Source organism: Ochotona princeps, chromosome 3 (assembly GCF_030435755.1).
Source record: "Ochotona princeps isolate mOchPri1 chromosome 3, mOchPri1.hap1, whole genome shotgun sequence".
NCBI lineage: Eukaryota > Metazoa > Chordata > Mammalia > Lagomorpha > Ochotonidae > Ochotona > Ochotona princeps.
In genome coordinates, this window is record NC_080834.1 from 33,948,480 (window position 1) to 33,963,361 (window position 14,882).

General features: G+C 47.9%; 2 protein-coding genes across 9 annotated transcripts in view; one reads left to right on the top strand and one right to left on the bottom strand.

Moving 5' to 3' along the window:
• Nucleotides 1-6,059, bottom strand: part of ITSN1 (intersectin 1) — a 209,186-nt gene extending 203,127 nt beyond the window's left edge. For all 7 annotated transcript variants that reach the window (XR_009245151.1, XR_009245150.1, XM_058661672.1 and 4 more), the window contains exon 1: nucleotides 5,803-6,059. The gene's annotated coding sequence lies outside the window, so the exon portion shown is untranslated. The remainder of the gene's footprint in view (nucleotides 1-5,802) is intronic.
• A 331-nt stretch (nucleotides 6,060-6,390) lies between these two features.
• Nucleotides 6,391-14,882, top strand: part of CRYZL1 (crystallin zeta like 1) — a 46,012-nt gene continuing 37,520 nt past the window's right edge. The window contains exon 1 of one of the 2 annotated variants that reach the window (XM_058661692.1): nucleotides 6,391-6,726. In XM_058661692.1, the coding sequence (XP_058517675.1) occupies nucleotides 6,628-6,726 (99 nt within the window). In that variant the 5' untranslated portion in view covers nucleotides 6,391-6,627. The remainder of the gene's footprint in view (nucleotides 6,727-14,882) is intronic. The other variant, XM_058661691.1, reaches the window with a different exon arrangement.

Sequence of the window (14,882 nt, forward strand, 5' to 3'; positions counted from 1 at the left end):
ATGACCTAGTTACTTCCACACTCATTTACAGTTGCATTTGAAACTCTGCCACATCTCTGGGTTCAGCTCCTGGCCCTACACAACAGCACTCTAACATGACCTCAGGGCCACCCCGCATTACACAACACTGAAAGCTGAGCCACAGCTGTCCAGCCTCCCCCATATCACCCCCATTTCCTCCAAGCAATAAGCTATTACTGGCAAGCTACCTGCCACTAATTCTGTCTTCAAAGGGTTAGAAGAGCAGTGCCTGAAACTTACTTTGTTAAAAAGCTGCAAACATTGGGAACAAAAGTTTAAATTCAATCACATTTATTAATATGCTTTTTGGTTTTGTTTTTTAAGATTTATTTATTTATTTATTTATTTACTTATTTGAAAGGCAGTGAGAGAGAGAGTGTGTGTGTGTGTATGTGTGTGTGTGTGTGTGTGTGTGTGTGTGTGTTTAGAGAGAGAGAATCTTCCACCTGTTGCTTCACTCCCCAAACGACCACAATGACCAGAGCTGAGCCAGTCCAAAGCCAGAGGCCAGGAAGTCCTTCCAGATGTCATCTGCATCAGCTTTACCCTCTACACCACCATGCTAGCCCCTGCCTTGGCTCTCCGTTTGTTTGACTTGTGCAGCAGATGTATGACATCTCTGCACACTCTGGGAGTCAACTCCACAGGTCCCTGTGACAGCCTCCAGACTCCCACCTCTGCATCACACCTGTGCAGCCTCCTGTGCGTCTACAAGGCAAGGCCACTCCACGAGTCCACTGCCTTTGCAGATTTCGATGACAGAGATGTCTCCCTGTCACCCTCCAGCCCTGTTTTGCATGTCGGGTACCCTAGGAAAATTACCACAGAGGAAAGGATAATAAGGCCACTTTGACAAATGAATGCTAGGCAGTTGATATGGCTTATATGTGGGCTAACTTAGCCAACCAACTCCTGAGAGGCTCCCCACCTAACATACACAACAACTCACACCAGAACTAGGAAGTTACTTCCCAGAGAAATCAAGAATGTGCAAATCCTCCAAACACCTAGCAATAAGTGTCCGGTAAGCCGACTGAGTTTTGGACTCCACAGTGAGAAATCTGCTCCGCCACTTGCTGGCTGGCGAAGTTGTTTAACCTCAGCTTCCAAGCACGCCCATCCATCCGTAAAATGAGAGATCAAGTGATATCTACGCACAGTCAATGTGTATCGGTGCCACAAAAGGACTTGACAGAGGTTAGCTATCAATATCACAGGCACATGAATTTTCTGGCTTTCCATAACACACCAGTGGACAAGTTACACCAACATTCCATTATTCTCAGAAGCAAAATGTCACTAGGTTTGTCACTGGTTAAGTCCAAAAACAGGAAGGAGGGAAGAGACTGGGACCTCACACACCAGCGACGAGTGTAAAACTGCCGCAATCTTGCTAAAAGGTAAAATTGGAAACGACTATCAAAAATCTTATCATATCCTTGGTCCTATGATTGGGCTTCCACGCACTTACCCTAAAGGAAAAGTCTTACTATATATACAGAGACACATGCAGAATAAACACGGCAGTTTCTGACAGTGGTGGGAAGCAAAACCAAAGAAATGCCTAATAGAAATTAATTGGTTAGATTATTACAGATACAAAATGAAATATCATTCAGTTAAAAAAAACCTGAATCTGCAATAGTCAGAAGACGTTCATGATGCTAATGAAAAAAGAAAAGTCACCGTTATGTATGTGTAGCCGGACACCAAACCTTGTAGATGAAGAGAATCGGCAGAGATGTGCACTCTGAAAGGGGAGTTACGGATATTTTACGATTTTTCTACTTTTTAATTTTCTTTATTTCAATCTTCCTATATAATTTTTTACTACAAAGAATATTAGCTGATCATCATACAAAGTCATCCAGGTTAGGTATCCAGCATAGTGGTTAAGACGAAGCTCGGGACACCTGCAGTCCTGAAGTGAAGCCCCAGCTCGGCTTCTCCCTCCAGCATCCTGCTAATGCAGCCCCTAGCAGGCAGCCCGGGACAGCTCAAGCAGCCAGCTGGGTCCCTGCCACCCACACAGGAGACCCAGTCGGAGCTGCTGGCTCCTGGCTTTGGCTGTCCTTGGCATTTGAGACTGAACCAGCAGATGGGAGATCTTGATCTTTCTCTTTCTCTCTGCCTTTCAAAAATATAGATAGGAAAGGGAATCAGATTTTAAAGTAACACAATTAAGTTATAAGTGATCACAAGATTTTGCAATTAAAATCTGTATTTACATAATATTTGATAGAATATACTATTAATGTCTACTCTACTTATCTTTCTAAACAACTAATATTTAGTACCAAGACATTAATGAACGTTTCTTTTTAAGCAATAGATTTTTCTTATTACCACGAAGTATAATAGCATGAAAACAGTTATCGCTTTTGAATTTTGACATTGTTTTCATACTCCAATTATTTATCACCATGATAAAGACACATTATTAAGTGCATATCTGAAAAACTTAAGTAAGCACTTGAGAGTATCTAAATTTGGGTATCAGTGTTGGAGCTCAACAGGTTAGCCCTTTACTTACAAGTCTGGCATTCCCTTTCAGAGTGCCAGCTCCAGGTCTTCCACTTCTGATCGGGTCTCCTGCAAATGCACCGGAGGAGTGGTGGGTAAGAGTCCCTGAGCTCCTTGGCAGACACCCAGCCGCAGTGCCTGGCTCCCAGCTTCAGCCTGGCCCAGATCTGGCAGCTGCAGACCTGGGAAGGGACTGAACCAGCCACAGGAGATGGAGCTCACACTCTCCCTCTCTCTCTCTCTGATGTTCTGCCTTTCAAATCTTCTGGTAAATATATATATATATATATATATTTTTTAAACTTTACTGCTACTATTCCATTTTCATCTGAGAAAACTAAAGGCACTGAGAGGTTAGGCAGCTAGGTCAAAACCACTGACTTGGCATGCTCAAACCCAGGCTTCTCCAGAGTTTGCCATTAAGCACCCTCTGCCTTACTGGTAGACTCTGAGAGACAGAAGCGAAGTCTGAATTAGCCTGAAAAGTGAGCCTGGAAAACAGACCAATGCTTACAGCATAAAATGATTTACTGTAACTCTGTGACTTAAATGTGTATTTTCCGTCTCTAAGCCAACACTTTGCTAGATGTCTTCTTTCCAGCTTACGGCCTTGTTTAGCTTACGCTTGGGAAACACTAACCAAACTCACAGAAATGATTCGGATACAGTGCTTGTGGCCTCTCTGATGTATAAAACCAGGGACTAAGTAACGGGATGAATTTGACTAGCAATAGTTTTAAAAACTGGCTTTTTTAAAAATTGGCTTCTTGACTCCTCCTCTTGCCAAAGACTTCATGGAGCTCCTCCAGGCACTGTTTAAAGCAGCAAGGACACGGGGTTGAATCAGTCTCGGCAACTCTGAAATGTAATATCACAGGTACAACTGTGTATCTTCAAGGTCATGATCAAAGGCTCGGAGTTAGCATCCTAATACACCAAATGTATTGTGTCATCTCAAACACTTGTTATGCTCTTCCAGACATGCTCAGTGAGCCGACACCAGTGGCTCTCCAACTGCACTGTGCAGGACCAAGTCCTGGACAACCTGTTGAACATGACCTATCTGATTCCGCCCTGCGATGACAAGAAGTCTGTATTTTAACAAGCCCTGTTGTTAACGCTGATGTTAAGTGACAGTGACGTGGGATCCAGACTTTGGCAACCCCACTCTGAAAGTGACCAGGCAACACTCATTCAAAGTGCAACGACCTAAGGGCAGTGCAACTTGAACTATCCACCCAATCCCATGAAAAACTTGCCTGTAACTCATAAATGGAGCGAATTAGGATGAATCCCAACAGAGGAATTTCCCAGCGCAGCCTGCTTCATCTCTTACGGGAACCCTGAATTTGCCTCAATTAAGCATTTGAGGAAAACAAGCGGAAGCAGAGCCTCACTACCAATATTCAAAGCTAGCATTAAGAACAAGAGAAATTGCCAGTCAACTGGAAAAAAAAATGCTAAGAGGGGCAAATATTTCAGGGAACTAACTCGCTAGCACTCATTTTATGCCCTATTTCACAATGCTTAGTGTCCGAACAATCCATGGGGTTCCAAAGTACATTAAAAATGTGTTCATTTCCTCTCCTACTCGGGCAGAATAATAAATAGCTTTTTGTAGGTATCCTGCTATCGTGCTCCCCAGCTATTTCATCAGATATGACCACAAATAAATATTCTTTTAAACAAACAGTAAGATTAGAAACTCTCATTTCTGGACTACTTAGAAGCGTCTGAAATATTTTAAGCACTATCACCACCAAATCAGCATCCTTCATTTTGGAAAATCAGAACACTTCCAAGTTCCTGGGTTTCTTTCAAATTCTTCTGCAGAAAGAATACCCACCGCCCCACATCTCTTTTTTAAAATGCTTTTAGTTAGAATCAAACCCTCTTTAGCACTTCACAGATGTGACCAACTAGGAAAAAATGTTTAAAGCCAAACCAGTATTTGGTTCTCCAAGACAGACACAGAGAACTACTATGAAAGGTGTTTTAAAAGACAGCTAAAAATAAAGGCATCCCAGCACACACATTCCTGCCCTCTGGGTTGGGGGGGGCCGAGTGAGTGAAGGGTGGCCCCATTGCCAACCCACTAGCCAGCAGACTGCTGGTCCCTGATTCCTGCCCCCTCCATAATCCAGGCCTTTCTCTCCATCCATCCGACTGGATTAGCCCAACTGCCTGTGGACTGACAGTCCCGGCGCTTTCTGTCTGCACCGCGTCGGTTTTCATTGTGTACACTATGCAATGGGTTTGTTTGGATGATCCGTGCGCTTCGGCCGCTGGCAAAAGTGCGGATGCCAGCAGAGGAGCACAAAGGGCCTCATCTGGTCGGGCGTCCAGCGCTCTCACGGGGCAGTGGGCCGGTTCTGCCTTCCAGAACCGCACCGCAGATGGCAAAGTTCGAAAGAAACTTTCCCGTGGACCAGGCTTCTGGAAAACCTCCACACACACCCCACCCCACCCCGCTTCGGTTCTGCGGAGAAACCTGTTTATCCCTCCAACCCAGTCATCTCCTCTCTAAAAGCAAAAAGCCTTCTCCATCCAGCACGCACCCCAACAAAAGACTGTCCGCAGGACCTGCAATCCACGAACTTGGCAGACGGAGGGGAAGGACGGTGCATCCATGCCCTCACCAGGCGCCTTTCCAGGGCATGGAAGGACACATCCCCGAGGAAGCGAGAGCCCACGGCGGTGGAGGGGGCCTAGCGTGCATGCCACAAAGCCAAGCGGGTTGGTGCGCCCAGATGGCCAAGGGGACACGCGGACCCGCCCGCCCGGGGAGCGCCAGCAGGGCCGGCCCCGCAGTTCGGCCAGGGCCGGGCGGCATTGCCTGCCTTTCCCTTGACAGGGTCTCACACACGCCCGCAAAAGAGAGGGGCGAGCCCGGGGCTCCAGGCCCGGAGCACAGCGATCCCTGCCGGCTCGTCTTCCCCAGGCAGGGTGCAGGTCGGCGAAGCTGCGGGGTCATGGCCCGCCACCACCCTTCCCGCGGCCGAGGGCAGCGAGGTCAGCCCCCCGGGCTCCGCGGACACCCGTTCGGCCCCAAGCACCGTCCCGCGGCCGCCATCCCCCAGCCCCTTTACGCCCCGGCCTCCGGTCAGCCGGCTAGCCGGCCGCCCCCCAGCACCCGGCAAGGAGCCCGCAAAGGGTGGCCGCCGTCGCCGCGACTCCCGGGCGCGCGGCCGAGGGTGAAGGGCGGCCATCGCGCCGACCCCCAAGGTCCAGGCCGCCGCCAGCCAGCGCGCGTCTCACCTCATCTCCGGGCGGGTCCGCGCGCCGCCGCCGCAGGGACAAATCAGTGCTGCTCACACGCCGCGCCGAGGGACGCCGGAGCCGGGGCCCGCACCATCCCCGCCCGCCCCGCCGTGCGCCCCTGAGCCTGCTCGGCACTCCGCCTCGCGAGCCGCCGTACTACGGAGCAACCAAGCTGCGCTCCCTCCGCGCGCTCCTGCACTCCTCTCTACCTCCTTCGCTCCCTCCCTCGCTCCCTCGCTCCCGCCTATCTCCTCATCTCCCTCAGCCTCCGCCGACCACGCCCCCTGCTCCGCCCACAGGACGGGTGGGGCAACACCAAGCCAATAGGAGGAAAGGAACGGCACCACCTCACCGCCCACTACTGTTAGTCCCGCCTACCGCGGGATTGAAAGGCGGGGATACCCAAAAAAATGGAAGCCGACGGAGTGACAGCTACATCAACCAATCAGCAAACTCAAAGTGGGCGGAGTGGCATTCTCGTGTCCCCCCCCCTTTCCTCTTGCTTACAAAGCAGGCAACCGGAGGTGCGCGGTGTGGATGCCGGGTTTACAGTGTGGATGCCGGGTCTACAGTGTGGATGTGTCAGGCCGTCGGCATGGTTACAGAAGACTAAGTATCTAAAGACATAAAATCTTAAATACGTAAGACTTTAAATACCAGAGACTAAGGTGGAGCCGAAAGAGGGGGGATGAGGCAAGGGTGCGGCCTTTCATGAAATTTGCATAAAACCCAACTTCCCCAAGCATGCCGGGAGATGTAGTTCCGAGTTCTGTTGCTATGGCGTTCCCCGCAGCCCCACAGGAGTGACAAGAGGCCTGGCCAATGGGTGCTTATCCTGAGCCTTACGGGGCGGGCTCTCTGAGGCGAGCCGGGAAGGTGGCGGTGGCGGAGGCGCAGGCCGTTGGGGCTGCTTCTCGGCAGGTGAGCCCTGCGGCGAGCGTGGTGTGGTCTTGGGGAAGCGCGACTTAGGGCGAGAGGTCAGGAGACGCCCGGTGAAGCTCTGCTGGCCCTGGGACGGACGGTGGTTTGCGTCGTACCGGCTATTTGGCACCCGCGCGAGCTCAGGCCTAGCTGGGCTGAGGGGCGGGGAGGACGCTAGTGGACTTAGAAGCCTGTGGCCCTCGACAGTTTGGATTGTAGGTTTTTGTCTCTTTTTGCATTTCCCTCCACCTTCGCCAAGGCCGAGGCCTGGCAGTTTTCTTTCGCTTGATCTTCTCAACTGAGTCCCACCCCGCCGCCGGTCTTCCCCCCTACTGACCACCCCTAAAAGCAAGCGTGTTGGTTAGGACGTTGGCAGGATCCAGGACCTGAGCCCAGCCCTGCCCCCGCGTGCCCTCGGCTGGGCCTGTGACCTACGACCCAGTCTTGGAATGGTCGGTCCCCGGTACCCCTGCTTTAAAACGTGAGAGGACTCAACAAGAGCTGGAGTGATGTTCCTTGGACGCCCCCCCGTCATCATTTCCACAGACCCCATAATGCGATATTTTTAAGAGTGAAAGATTTTCATAGGTTTTTTTTTTTTTTCCGTATGAATTCTTGCAAGTCTGATGTGTTACGGTAAATGTGGAGGATATGCAGTGGGGGCGCACCTGTAGCTAGTGTAGCCAGGGGCTATTCTTGGTAACAGAGAAGGTGCAGAAAGCGAGAGGGTTCAGAAGCGAGGTCGTGGCAACGACAGTCTTGACCACTCGGTAAACTAAATTAAGTGGGCCCTGCCTAGTGTACAGAAATAATAGGCAAATGTCCTATCCTTCACGGAAAGCAAGTCGTGTGTGCCCAGTGCTTTGCAAGGTTGATTGTGTTTAAGCCTTGCAGCCGTCCTTGGAGGTGATGACTGTGGTGTGGCTGTCTTGTAGATTACAGACTCTATGGTCCAGGAAGGTTAGAATTAAGTAGGGCTAGTCAGTGGGAGTGGTGGGATGCAACCTGGGGTGGGCGGGAACGCTCCATTCTCCCCGCCTGCTCCTGCAGTACCTCCTGAGTGCCTGTTGGGACTAATCTCATTGCTTCTGCCCCACTATGAGCAGCAGGTGAGATGTTGGCTCTAAAACGGCTTGCCAGCGGCAGCGATTATTTCATTTTTGTGTGTGAGTTTTTTGGAGGGCTTTCACCTCCCTCTCTGGTGTGCATTTTTAAAATCAAACTTGTGGCGTGAAGAAGAGAGTTGAAAAAAACAGTCTGAAGGAGATACTCTGAACCTGCTTGCCCCGGACAGCTGAGCATCCATCTATCTGTGTACCTTCTCAAGGAGGTGGGGAAACCCCGAGTCTTACAACGCTCTGTGATGAGACCAGTGGTTTCTGCTTTGTTTGTCAAGAGTTCCTTTTTTTTCCCCTTCTTTTAATGATGTATAAAAATGTTTGTTTGGTTTTGCCTTTATGAACATCACACAGAATATTCCAAAGATGGGTCCAGCGTGGTAGTCTAGTAGCTAAAGTCCTCAACTTGGATGAACCAGAATCCCGTATGGGTACTAGTTCATATCCCAGCTGCTCCACTTCCAACTCCCTGCTTGCAGCCTGGGAAAGCTGTGGAGGACGACCCAAGGCCTTGGGACCCTGCACCCACATTGGAGGCCCGGAAGAGGCTCCTGACTCCTGGCTTCATATCAGCCCGGCCCCAGCCATTGTAGCCGCTTGGGAAGTGCGCCAGTAGATGGAGGATCTTTCTGTCTGCTTCTCTCTGACTTTCCAATACAAAATCTTTTAAAAAAAAATTCCAAAGGCAATTTTATACCCCTCAGACCCAGTGAACACTATTTGTACTGAGAAGTACAAGGAAACACATGCTAAAATGTGATTTGCAAAATCATTTCCTCTCACTTTTGTGTATTATGGGATTTTTTGTGAACTTACTTTCTCTTGATTTTGCATTTGTGGGTAAATGTTTGCTCAGAATTGCACTTGGTATTTTGCGTTTGAAGCAAGAATCGGTTTCTTCAAAAACTTGCAGTTAACTGGAAAGTTAAGTCAGCATTTACAGCTGCAATAAGTTTGTAGGTAGAGAAGACTGGCTCACATGTATGGGAGGACTGAAATGTGATCTTTTAGGGGAAACACTCCAGTTGAGGAGCTCCACTTTGCTGCCAGGTTCCTCCTAGCTGCATTATCCAGCGGCATGTGCCTAAGGCAATTTCCACACTAGACTGTCACCATTTACACTGTGGCCTCCATGGTCCCCCAGTAGCATAGTATGAGAAAATCTAAGAAATAGAAATGACAGAGTTTCCATGGTTCCTATTAAGCAATGCCAGTTGGCCCTACACCGAGCAGAAACTAGAGCAGAGCATCACAGTCCTTGGAAAAAGGAGCATCCCACTTCCCCAGCCCATCCAAACCCAAGGGTCTCACGACGGACTCCCTCACACAAGAAATCCTGGACTCTTAGGTGACTGTGTCTGTCAGTAGGTATTATGAGTAGCTTGCTTACAAGGAATAGTATGTCTCTCATAACATGGAGAAGAAAAGTCTTACCTTTATTGGGAACCCCTAGACTGGATAGGCCTCAGTGGAAACCTCTTGTTGCAGAGCAAATGCATTTTCCCTTTTGCTTCTGCTACAGCTTGTATCCAGAAGTAATAATAACAATAGTATCTTTCTGCTTGCCCACCTAGCTCTAGAACTCAGGTGGCACAAAATCTAGAAATTTTGCCTGACTAGAGAATGCTCATGGAGATTGAAACACTTGTGATTAGAAGAGGCCTGGTGCTTGACACCTCTCAGTGAAGCCTCATTACTGTATGGCGCCTCTGAGAGCTCACAACTTCGTTTCCCTTGTGTTTTTGTTAAGTCTCGAGTTAATAGCCCTAGAATGTGAAAATCAAAAGTTCTTGAAGTAGATGTTTACATGCTAGGCTTGCCTGCCAGAGTTTAGTCAGGTGTAAGCCACTCTCGCAGCATCGCCTACACCGGACCTGTGACCTGCGCAGTTGTTTGCCACAGAACCCCCGTGTGCCTGTTGCCTTTGCCACTTGTCCAAGAGCAAATGTGTTTCCAGAGGCCTCGGCCCATCCAGAGATGTCCTGACTGTGGGTGCCGTCTCGGCACTTTGTCCGCCAGCGCACGCCAAGTGTGGTGTGTGAACCAGATCGCTACCTGGCTACCTGGACTCTGCTGACTCCATTTTTTTAAGCCAAATATTGAACTCATGGCTTGGTAATAGTTGTTTTTCTGATGTATGGGTACTTTTATTTACATATATGTTTTTTCATATATGCATATATGAAAAAGCTCGACACTTAATAAGGGTCTTGTTAAAACTTATTAAGTCACCTGTTTGTGAATAATCAAAGTATAACTGAAGCTTCGCCCTGTAACAAGGCAGCTTGTATTATCCTGGGATGCACAGTCCTGATACTGGGTCGGGATGTGGCGTGGAGGTGCACATGGCCAGGGACAGCTGTGCTGGCAAAGTGAGCATGTGGGGCCCCATCTCGGCACAGGGTTCACTCTCCTGCCCTTGTAGCCCAGCTGTATGACAGTGTGTCTTTACTTTCCCCAAAACAACAAAAGTGGGATGGAAATATATTTGAACTAACCCACGGTGATCATAGCATTACAAACCTTGTAGGAGGAATAATGAACGTTTGAGTGCGGAAAAACAGTTTGCACTTTGGGGGACAGATGGGGTTTGAGGTCTGGCCATATCCCGGGTCTGAGGCATCCAGGTGTTCACCTGTCCCCTGTGCTGAGGTGAGGATGGCCCTTGCAAGGGAGCAAGGCAGGCAGGACAGCATGAAGGGAAAGAATCTTGATCGATAATACTGAAGAGTGGCTGGTTGCCACTAATCCAGGGCTGGGCTGTCCCTGATGGATAGATTACCCCAAACACCTGTTTGTTCGAAAGATGGGTCTTGTTTTATGTCTGTGGCTTATCCGATTCTCAGGACACTTTGGGCCTGAACACGTAGGGAGGGAATGATGTGAGGAGGCTTTATTTACAATTATTAGTAGATGAGCTCCTCGGGGGGGATTGAGTAATTATTAGTAGATGAGCTCCTCGGGGGGGATTGAGTATAGCTGGAGAACAGTAAGTGCAGTTCTTGCCGCTGTTGGAGCCATAACGAAACCTTTTGAAATGGCTTCCTATTGATGTTTTAGAAGTCTCTGAACACAGGGATTCTTGGGAAGCACAACATCCACTCTGGCTTCCCCCCTAGTGTGCAGCTCCCTGCTGAGGCACTGGAAGGCAGCACGTGATGGCCCAGAGACTGTGGTTCCGCCGCCCATGGGGCAGGTCCAGGTGGATCCCTCGCTGTGCTTGACGCGGCCCTGGCTGCTCACGGCATTTGGGGAGGGTACCAGTGACTGGAAGATCTCTCTCACCATTTAAACAAATAAACATTAAATAGTAATCCCTGCAAAATGAATACCTGTATTAACAATTTTCTTGAAAGATTATAGTCTAGTTTTAATTTATGCAAAGCCTTCTTTGTGCTTTGTACCAGAGAATATTTGAAATCATGTATGAGTGTGTGTGTGTGGCTTTAATTATTTCTTTATTTTACTTGAAAGCCAGAGTTATAGACAGAAAGAGCGATAATTAGAAGGAATCTTCCATCTGCCTGTTCAAGCCCAGATGGACAGAGCTGAGCCAATCCAGTTCCAGGAACCAGGAGATTCTTCTGGATCTCCCACATGGGTGAAGGGGCCCGCATCTTCTGCTTTCCCAGGCCGTTAGCAGGGAGCAGGATCAGAAGTGGAGCAGCTGGAACTAGTACCCATATGGGATGCCACACTTCAGGCATATTAGCCTGCTATACCACTGCACTGGCCATGAAGTCATGTGTTTTGTATTTGAAAGGCAGATTTTGAGAGGAGAAATGGAGAGAAGAGATCTGCTGATTCACCCTCCATATGGCTACAATGCCTGGAGCTGAGCCAGTCCAAAGCCAAGAGCCAGGAGACTCTTCCAGGTCTTCTACATGGGTGCAGGGACCCAAGAACTTGAGCCTTCCTTCACAACTTGCCTAGGTCACAGGCAGGGAGCTGGATTGGAAGTGGAGCAAGCAGAACTCAAACCGGAGCCCCTATGGGAAGTCAGCACCGTAGACTTAGGCTTAACCTACTAGGCCATGGTTCCAGCCCCTCTGTATTCCTTTTTGATACAGCAAAATTTACAATGTGACATAAAATTCTGAAACTGTGTGACTACTCAAAATGCAATAGTATTATATATACTTAATTCCTACTTTTATAAAGGACTCGATTACTTCATTTCCTATGTGTGCTTATCTTTAAATTTAGTAAACTAAGTAATGCACTAAGTGTTGCATTAAATCTGGATCGTTGCCTAAGAAACCATATAAACCTTTATTCCATACATTCCCCTACTTTCTTAATGCTGAGAACTCAGTGTTTCTGTTTGTGGTTTGCAAAACAAATAACTAATCGTGATTTTTCTGGCCATTTTTATTAAAAGCAGTTCTGTGGCTTTACTTGACAACTCTTGAGTATATATGTTTTGGAAATGGAACAGGAGATCAGGGTTTTTCCCACCAGCAAGGTTGATATGCACCTAATGTGAAGGAACTTTTTAGGATGATGTGAACCTGGGGTGCAGTAAAAGGTGCATGGAACTGTTGATCTGGGAAGCAATCATTGTCAGAGAAAACCAGTGGCTTCTAGAATCACAAAGGGAAATACTTTGAAGAACACCTGCTTATGGGTAATTCCTCCACTTCTCTAAAAGCTGACCCAGGCACCAGACTAAGCAGGAGCCGAGACCTATTTACTTTATTTTTTCAAAGATTTACTTATTTTTATCACAAAGTCAGATATACAGGAGGAGGAGAGACAGAGAGGAAGATCATCCCTCCGATGATTCACTCCCCAAGTGACTGCAATGGCGGGAGCTGTGCCGATCCGAAGCCAGGAGCCAGGAGCTTCTTCTGGGTCCTTGAGCCATCCTCTGCTGCTTTCCCAGGCCACAAGCAGGGAGCTAGATGGGAAGCGGGGCTGCTGGGATTAGAACCGGCACTCATATGGGACCCTGGTGCACGCAAGGCGAGGAATTTAGCCACTAGGCCACCATGCTGGGCCCCAAGACTTATTTATAATAGTGAGTAGTGACTGTTCCAAACAATAGCTGGGAAACTGCACCATTTAATGAGTAAATTAAGCAAGAGTTTGTCTGATAGTATGAGACAGAATATAGTAGTGTGGAACAAGTAGCTTAGATGGAGTGTCACAAGGGGTGTGGGACTTGTGCTTGATTTGCTTAGTATCATCTGTGAGGATGGGCCCAGGGCAATGGCTCAGTGGCTAAATTCTCAGCTTGCATGCACTGGGATCCAATATGGGCAATGGTTTGTATCCCAGCTGCCCGCTTCCCATCCAGCTCCCTGCGTGTGGCCTGGGAAAGCAAGAAGAGGATGACCCAAAGCCTTGGGAGCCTGCACCAGCGTTAGATACCCGGAAGAATGTCCTGGCTTCGGATCGGCTCAGCTCTGGTTGTTGCAGCCTCATGGGGAGTAAACCAGCAAACAGAAGATCTTTGTCTCTCCTCTGTGAATCTGCCTTTCCAATAAATATATATATATATATATATTTAGAAATTAAAAGTCTAATCTGTCAATTCAACATAGCACACTGAGAGAACAGGACATCTCTGGAAACTGAGGCAGGTAACCACAAATTGTGACGTCATACTGATCAGGTCACAGAGTCTGTCTTGGAAAACAGAGGACTGAAGTCTACCAGGGAGAGTGGACATGCATCCTGGAGAGCCTTGAGAGCTGGGGGAAAGGCTCCATGGAATGCTTGAGAAACTCACGGCTACTCTCCGCTTAGCTTGTTCCTCTCTCCCCGACCCCAGCACCTCACAAGTGAACGGTTAGAAGTAATGACCTCGCTCACCCTGTGCTGGTACACGGTATTGAGGTGTGCAGCATACATATTTCCTGTGTGTGTCTTAAATTCATTTCTGTTGGCTCCAGCCTTTTCTATCACATCCTCAGCTAACATCTGTTATGTGAATCCAGTTAGATCCAGTATGACTCAACACACAGAGCTAGCTGGCATCACGGAAGTGCAACCTAAGCCAACTCACAAGGCCTCATGCTCAGAAGTAACCTATGTTCTCCTTCTACTTTCTCAAAATTCTAAAACGTTCTGGACAAAGGTTGCTGCACGTCATCTTGTACTAGGCACTGCAAAGTATGTGGCCAATTCTATCAAGAAACACTTAGTAATTTCCTACCCTGAAGGATAAAGTATTCTAGGGCCCATCATGATGGCCTAGGAACTAAGTCCTCTCCTAGCATACGCTGGGATCCCATATGGAAACTAGTTAGTGTCCCAACTGCTCCACTTCCCATCCAGCTCCCTGCTTGTGACCTGGGAAAGCAGTAGAGAATGACCCAAAGCCTAGGGACCCTGGACCTGCATAAGCGACCTGGAAGAAGCTCGTGGCTCCTGATTGGCTCAGCTCTGGCTGTTGTGGCCACTTGAGTGAACCAATGGACAGAAGATCTTTCTTATCTCCTTCTCTCTGTATATCTGCCTTGAAAATAAATAAATCTTTTTTTAAAAAGATAAAGTATTATAGTTTTGAATGGAATGTCTCTTTAAGAAGTCACTGAATACTGCAGTAACTAAGTATTTGGTTTAGAATTGGTGGTTTGTGGTTTGTGTCCCAGTTCTGGTCTGGCTAGTACTGAGAATAGAGGCCTTGCATTCATACTCTGTAAGATCCACTTTCCTAATTCATAACATAAATGCAATGATAATTTCACCAAAAAGTATGCACATAAACATTCTTACCTGGATAATTTTTAAGATCCCTCGACTAGAAACAATTCAAATGTCTGCACTGTATTCTGAGTTTACTAATACAATGGAATACTGTGTAGCAATGTGAATGAATGTGTTTTAGCTACAGACAACATCAATAAGACTCAGAAATGTAGGGGCAAGTGTGGTGGAAGATTTTTCTATCCCTCTCTCTCTGTAACCCTAATTTTCAAGCTAAATCAGTAAATCTTGAAGAAGACAAATATAAATTTAAAAAAACAGACAACTAATTTGTGTCGTGACAACTCAAGATAGTAGATAATTGAAAAGGAAGGTAGTGGAAGG